General features: G+C 41.0%; 1 protein-coding gene across 1 annotated transcript; it reads left to right on the top strand.

Moving 5' to 3' along the window:
• The first annotated feature begins 482 nt into the window (after window positions 1-482).
• On the top strand, window positions 483-3,866 carry LOC123054277 (uncharacterized). Its single transcript, XM_044478007.1, has 5 exons — window positions 483-909; window positions 2,302-2,598; window positions 2,702-2,920; window positions 3,033-3,161; window positions 3,282-3,866. Exons 1-5 carry the CDS (start codon window positions 661-663, stop codon window positions 3,516-3,518), a joined length of 1,131 nt encoding a protein of 376 aa, XP_044333942.1. The 5' UTR covers window positions 483-660; the 3' UTR covers window positions 3,519-3,866.
• The last annotated feature ends 4,401 nt before the right edge of the window (window positions 3,867-8,267 follow it).

The raw sequence follows: 8,267 nt of genomic DNA, 5'->3' as shown, positions 1-8,267 counted from the left end.
GTCTTTTTAAAGCTAGCATTGTATGTCGGCCACTGGCATAGTGCCGGCATGACCGCTAGCTTGATCTATGGCCGTGAGCCTTTTAAATTTGCACACGAACATGAAAATAGGTAGCTTGTGTTGGGCGCATGGGCTACTGGATGCCGAGCAGGCGGCCGATCTAAACAAACGAAAAATAGACAAAATTATTGTCCGCTTGGGTTGAAGTTGCTCTAAGAATAAATGAAAAAAATCAGAGCAACATGTGGCAATCATTTCTCGTTTTTTAAAGGTACACAAGTCGTAGAGAACAAGCACCGACCAGCCAGAAGCGACGGCAAAAGCATAAAAAAGGCTACACGCGCCATGTGTCGCCGCGCGTCCTCACACGTGCCCCCCTCCTTTCATTCCCATCGGGCGACGTTGCACAACCCCTTATCCGCCCAACAACCAGAGTCCAGAGCTAGTCAGGTAGTATCACGGGCCTATAAATACAAGACCAACCAACTACAGGGCAAGCCGATCCATCGTTACTCACAGCCTCACACGCAAAAAGGCCAGAAAGAAGTGGTTTTAGCCTGTGACAGACCCATCAGCGTCGTGCTCACGAGGGACCTGCCGCCATTGCTGCAACTTGGAACTTCATCTTCCCATCGTGATATAAAGGAGAAGCTCGACACGATGCAGAGCGCCCAGCAGAAAGCGAGGAGGAAGAACGCGCAGGTGCTGGACGGGTCCGACATCCGGGAGCTGGTGGAGAACGAGGGGGCGTTCGCGAAGTTCGTGGAGAACAAGTTCCGGCACCTTGACGCCGACGGCGACGGGAGGCTGTCGCTGAGGGAGCTCCAGCCCGCCGTCGCGGACATCGGGGCCGCCATCGGGCTGCCGGCGAAGGGGTCGTCGGCGCAGGCGGACCACATCTACTCCGAGGTATGCCTAACGGTTATGTTTTGCAATATGTAAGGCCTGTAGCTGGACATGATTAGATGCAATCCTTGGTGAAAGTGTCCACTCGATGTGTAGCCACGTTTCATTCAATATGTCTAGGAAGTTCTGGATGTGTAGTGACATGCGCACATAAAAGCATAAGTAACGTACAAGTAGTACTCTGCTTCTTTGGACACGCTTCATGTCTCTAGAATGATGCAGAAGGGCACGTGGTTTCATATGCTCAACTGGGATTCCAAATGGCTGCAAAGAGAATCTGGTCAGCCTAACACACGTATACATATATTCGACACATCTACTATATCTATACCACACCATATAGTGTGCCAATAACTTTAAATATTAGCTGTTTAATATGCCCCATTCCCTCCGTCTGGAATTAGTTGAAACAGAAATGAGTGTATCTAGATGTATTTTAGTTATAGATAAAGTCTGGAATTAGTTGAAACAGAAATGGGTGTATCTAGATGTATTTTAGTTATAGATAAAGCCAATTTTATTCATTTGTGTGACAGTAATTCGGGACGGAGGGAGTATTCATAGGATTCTGCCACGTGGCAGTCTAACTGAACCCCAACTCTATCATCTCATGTATTGTGGAAGCATCTCCACATGCTTATTTGATTCTCTGATAAAAAAAAGGGATCGAGGACAATCTGGATTCTAGAGGGGTAAAATCCAAGTTGGATCTTGTCCAATATGATTCTAGGAAAGGAAATAACTATCAAACTTTGCTTCGGTACACGCGATTAGAATGTATCCCTTGATTCAAAAAGGATAATATAGTCTTCCTTTATTCAAATCAATCAATTCAATACGCTTGATCTGTAACTTCAAGATCCTTGCAAACTTCAAGTATTGGAACGTATTTTTTCCACGTTATTATATATTTAAATGCCATGCTTTTTTAAATGACGTGCAAAGAGCATACAATTTACTACTCCCTTTGTCCAGAATTATTCATTTCTACGACAAGTAATTCGGAGCGGAGGGAGTAGTATTTTAACATTTACAGTAATGACATTTTTGTATTTTGAATTTTGTTGGTCCCTCAATTTTTAACTGTGCTCAAAGTTAGCACCTGGTAATTAAGAAAACTAAGCTATATGGAACGTTATCCGCCTGAAGTAACGAGAACAAATATGGACATCGTTAGGGCGCAACGCCCATGCAGTGACGCGTGCGTACCTTGCCACATTGCACGACATCATCACCTGCAACGTTCTACTACCTCTGTACCGAAATACTTGTAGTTGGAGTATATGGCGCGCACGAGTCAGCTAGTTGGATCAACGGCTGGCAGCCTCTATGACAGGCTGCAGCACGTTCGCACGCTAAGTTTACCGATATAATGATGTGTAATATGCGGTGCAGGTTCTAAATGAGTTCACCCACGGGAAGCAAGATTCGGTGAGCAAGCCAGAGTTCCAGCACGTGCTGTCCGACATACTCCTCGGCATGGCGGCCGGGCTCAAGAGGGACCCGATCATGATCCTCAGGATGGAGGGGGAAGACCTGAACGAGTTTGTCGAGAGCACGGCGTACGAAGCGGAGGCGGTCGCCATATTCTCTCAAATCGAGTCCGGAAATGCGTCGTTGCGACAATGTTTGCCCGCCGCTCTTCGACAGCTGACGGTCGATCACGGCATGCCACCGGCTTCGGACTCTCTGGTATTCATTTTGTGCAGTTTCACAGCAAAAGTTGCAACCATAATAGTTCATGTCTGTGACAAGGCTCATGGAGCGTCTGCTGACAACTGAGCGTTCGTGATAGGTTATGGAGAAGGTCGTAGAACCTGCCTTGCAGGAACTGCCGGCAGATCAGCTCGACCGAACGGCATCGCAAGAGATCTTCTTCCAGGAATTCAAGAAGTACTTGGGAGTGATCGCCCGTCGACTCCAGGAGTGCCCGGTAATTGTGGCGCACACTGAGAACACCTTTGATGGGGCTGGCATTAGGAAGATACTGTCGAACAAGTTCGAGTTCGACAAGGTATACTCATACTAAGATACGTGCATGCATGTTCCACAAGTTCGATTTTATCTATGGCAAATGTGAAAATGTATTCAGTTCAACGATACTGAACGATGCATTTTTCTCCCAGCTGCTGGATTCTGTCTGGGGAGATGTACCCAAGGAACACAAAGATAGAACATCGAAGAAGTACCTTCGCGTCGCGCTTGACAAGTTGGCCGCCTCAGTAAATCTACCACCATACGGAGCTGTTGATCAGGTAATTTAGAACAGATGTACTAAATCATTTATTCCATACGAAGCTGATAAATGTGAAATACAATGTTCTTAGTGTTGGATAAACTTCTAATGATCTACGATTTTTCATAAAAATGCAAAGGTGGATGTTGTGGTGAATGAGGCGTTCAAGATGGCCAACGCCGACGACGGGAAGGAGGTGGACGAGGCCGAGTTCAAGAAGCTGCTCACCGAGATCCTCGGGGCGGTGATGCTGCAGCTAGACGGCAACGCCATCGCGGTGTCCACCAACACCGTCCTCCACGAGCCCATGTCCACTTCGTCGACCTTGTTGTCACCGTCGCCGTCGCCGCCCACGGTGTCACCGCCGAGCGAGTAGACACATGTTTGGTAGAGTAACAGTTTCCGCTGACGCTGTAACTGCGACCGACGCCGGAATCCACCTGCTTACACTGCAATAACGTGACGTTTTTGCCTGTAACGTCAACCTGAGACGGGGTGCTTATATGCATACAGTTGGTGTCTGTAACCTGCTCGGTGATTTGTGATGAAATAAGGCTTTGCTTGCCAGAAGGGACAAGTGTAGGGCTGAGATATGTCTCTCACAACTGTAGGTTTGTGAAGAACTAGCAATCGTGCACGTGCCACACAAGTCCAATTCTCAAAAGCTTGTTTTTTTGTAAAAAAAAGAAACAAAAAAGAAAGAAACTTATTTTAGATTTATCTAGATGCGGATATGTCATTAAACAAGTTTTTAGGACGAAGGGAGTGGTATTGTGGAGCTTTACGATGTCAGTATTTCACTTTGATTTTTCCCTCCTCACAGATGTTGCCTAAAGCAGCTTAGCGGGGACTCTCAAATCTTTCGCATCCATTCAGACCAAGAAGTCCGGATCCCCCAAGTTACTAAACGGAGTCGCATTTGTTCGTGGGTCAGTCCAGACTTCCATTTCTTCGTAAGCCGGAATTAACTCAGAGAGCTTTGCGGTAGTCTAAACACCACGACTCGGACACACTCGGCCCAACGCCCCAACCAAGTCTAAGGCGGAGCAACAATTTATTGGCGAAACTGCTATGTAGATGATGGATGTGTGCACGACGCTGGGACAATTGGCAGTCCAGCCGCTGATATGCACCGGATAGTATCCATGAACGGCTTGAGATGTGCTGTCGTGCACAAGTCGTCCGCAGGGCGTCGTGTGTATAGCAGCGCTGATTTATTGGGCCACGGCCCAAATGAGCTGCGTGTGACCGTTGGTTGACGAACCGGTGCCAAAAGCGCTGATTAGGAGCACTCCCTGAGAGCAAAGTAACTAACTGGAGGTAATCCCTTGTGCGGGATCTTCAAGGGTCAATTTTCATGCTTTTAGATCACGCCAAGTGATGTGTTTCAGCTGCCATCACATTTTGTGTGCTTGACGCTTCTTTGGATTTCTTTTCTGTGCGTGTTTCTGTGTTTTAGATGAGTTCTTCCCTCCTATTTTTGGCTTATTGATTTTTACCCGGTTTCTCTTACGTTTTGAAGAGAAAAAACCATGATTTTTTAGTGAATTATTATTTTTTGCTTCCATGAGAAGCACATAATTGTTTCTCATGAAGGTACATATTTGCTTTCGTGACTGCGCTTCTTGGAAAGGAAAAATATATATGCTTTCACGAGAAACATATGATTGCCTCCCGTGTAGGCATAGATTTGCTTCTACGAGAAGCACAAGAAAGAGAAAAATCGGTGCTGCCGCAAGAAGCACGTAAAAAAATGTGCTTCCGCCAAAAGCACAAATTTGTTTGTCATGGAGGTACGGATTTGCTTCCGCGAGAAGCACAATTATGCTTGGAAAAAAAATTGTGCTTCCGCAAGAAGCACAAATTAGCTTCCCCTGAAGAAAAAAATTGTGCTTCCGCAAGAAGCACAAATTAGCTTCCCCTGAAGGGACAAATTTGCTTCCGTGAGAAGCGCAACTGTGCTTCTCGAAAAGGAAAAGAAAAACAATAAAAATCATGCTTTCGGCTTCGGGTTTTTTCTTTCCGGTTTATTGTAAATAAAGTTCATCAAAACCTATTATCATGGGATTTAGTCTCAAAGATCTCAAGGCAAGAAATCCAACGGTAAAAAGGTTCGGGATTTGAATGCAGGATTCAAGATATAAATGTTTTGAATAAACAAATTTTTTTTAAAAAGAAACTCCCAGGTTGCAGCAAGTTGCGCACATGCAATGCGCCACTTGTCCGCGCCTGAGAAAGTGAGAGTGACCTTAGTAGGGGGTAGCCCTTAAGTAATGATTTGGCACTCCTTCCTTTTGCGCGAAAGCTATGTCTGGCTTATAGTGAGACTACCATCCCTCTGGCTGAAGCTTTCCTACACAACGCATCCGTATGGGCCGGCCCAATAGCGTGTTACTCATTTCGTTCGATCGTTGGTCGTTCACTGATAGTTTCGTTCATTTTTTGTTTGATTTTCTTATTATTTCTTCTGCTATCTCCTTTTCATTGTTATACTTTTTTTGTTTCTTTCTTGGTTTTCAAATGATTTTTTTGTTTTTCTTTGTTTCTTTATCAGTTCTCACTATTTTTCATTATTTTTTGCACTTATTTCTTCGGTTTTCTTTCTTGTTTTCTTTTTTCGTTGGTTTCTTTTGTTTCTTTTTTAGTTTTTCTTCATTTCTGTTGGTTTTCATTCTAAATTTTTTGTATACACCAAAACTTTTCTAATACACATTTACCATTTCCAATACAAGTTTACATTTTTTAATATACGCTCAACATTTTTTTCTATGCATAGTTTTACTTTTTTTCGAAATACTTGATTGAATTCTTTAAAATATAAGATTGATATTTTTCAAATACATGGTCAATATTTTTTCTATGCAAATTTTGATATTTATATTGCTTGATTATCATTATATACATACATAATTTTTTTAATACATGGTCAACAATATTTCTATACATATTTAAAATTTTGAATGCTTGGGTAACACTTCTAAAAAAAAAATTCAAATTCTTGATTAACATTTTCTAAATACATGAATTCTTTTTTCACACACATTTTCTAATTTTTGTATACATGAGAAACATTTTTCTATACACATTTAACATTTTTGGATGCTTGATTAACATTTTTTAATACACACTCAACATTTTTTCTGTACACATTTTAACATTTTTCAAATGCTTGATTAATTGTTTTCAAATATAAGATTAATATTTTTCAAATACATGCTCAGAATTTTCTTCTATGCACATTTCGACATTTTTAAATGCTTGATTAACATTTTCAAATACAAGATTAATTATTTTAACAATATGGTAAAGAATATTTTTATACTCATTTAACATTTTCCAAATGCTTGAGTAACGACTTTGAAATCCTTGTTTAACATTTTTTTAAATGCTTGATTAACATTTTCTAAATAGATGAAAAAAATTTCGCACACATTGTATATATTTTCGAATATATGAGAGACATTACCTTTATACACATTTAACATTCTTTCAGATTCTTGATTAACATTTTTTGAATACATGACCAACACATTTTTCACATTTTTTCAACGCTTGATGAACATTTTTCAAATACAGATTACCATTTTTTTTATTACATGGTTAACATTTGTTTTCTATGGACATTTTAAAATTTTCAAATTCTTGATTAACACGTTTGTAATACAAGTTTGTCATTTTGGGAATACATGGTCAACATTTTTTCTATACCCATTTAATATTTTTCAAATGCTTGATTAACATTTTCAAATATTTGTTTACATTCCTCTGAATGCTTGATTAATTTTTTTTAAATAGATGATCGACTTTTTCACACATATTGTATACATGTTCAGAAATCATGAGAATTTTTTATACACAATTAATTTTTTTAAATTGCTTGGTCAATTTTTTCCTAATGTTTTGTGCAAGGTGTTTTTTTTATTATTTACTTAGAATATTTGAAAGTATAAACGAAAGTAAGAAAAAGAAATAAAATACAAATAAACATAAAATATTTTTTTTGAGGCAATAAAAAAGCATCAAATATATAAGAGGTCGTGGCCTCCCGCGTGCCTGGGTTGGTCCATTTAAGAAGGTGTCTGACGTGATAGCACGCTAGGTCCCGCTATAAGAGAGGCATAGGGGAACAACTAACCAAGGGGTGGCCTTTGCGTGAGCCCCGTAAGGGACACTTTTAGTGGGCTGAGAGCTTGCCACTTGATGCTTCGGCCGTCGACATGTGTCGTGTGCTTGGCACTCCCTCGGGATTTTTTGTTTTTTTTTATCTTTCTGTACGCATTTTTGTGTTTTAGATTTTTTTTTGTTTTTTGGCTTTTCGATTTTTGCTTCGTTTTTCCTAGATTTTGGAGAAAATTTTGAATTTTCTTTTTACTTAAAAAACGCGTTTTTTTGGCTTCTACGAGAGGCACATATTTGCTTCTCATGGAGGCACATATATGATTCCGTGAGAGGCACAGTTGCACCTCTTGGAAAGAAAAAAAAATCTCATTTTTTTTGCTCCCACTAGAGGCACGGATTTCCTTCTCATGGTGGCACAGGTTTACTTTCGTGCGAAAAAAAAGCATATCCCTTTTGCTTCCGCAACAGGCATGAATTTGCTACTCGTGAAGGCACATGTTAGCTTCGGTGAAAACATGTTTATTTGCTTTCGCGAGAGGGATTTGCTTCCCGTTGAGGCGCATATTTGCTTCCATGAAAGGACGTTTTGTGCGCACAGTTTGTGCCTCTCGAAAAGGAAAACAAGTGGGGAAAAACAGTGCTTTCTGCTCAGTTTTTTTCTTTTGTTTTTTTGTAAAAAAAGGTTTATCGAAACATATTCACATAGGATCTAATTTCGAATATCTCAACGCGAGAAATCCAATGGTGTTTGGACGGATGGATTAAGAGATAAAACATTTTGAATAAACGAATCTATAAAAAAGGAAAACACACAGGTTGCGACAAGTGACGGATATGCAGTGCGTCATTTGTCGCTACATGGGAAGGTGGGAATATGTTGAAACCAGGCGGGTATTTTCCAAGGGCCGGTGGTGATCAATCATATTGACAATCCGACAACCCTTGAAACATTGGCGATACGAGAGGCACTGGCACTAGCAGAGCATTTATACATTACAAGAATAGC

The sequence above is a fragment of the Triticum aestivum genome, chromosome 2D, assembly GCF_018294505.1.
Source record: "Triticum aestivum cultivar Chinese Spring chromosome 2D, IWGSC CS RefSeq v2.1, whole genome shotgun sequence".
NCBI lineage: Eukaryota > Viridiplantae > Streptophyta > Magnoliopsida > Poales > Poaceae > Triticum > Triticum aestivum.
Note: the sequence above shows the minus strand (reverse complement) of the source record. Positions and strands in the feature narration are given on the sequence as shown.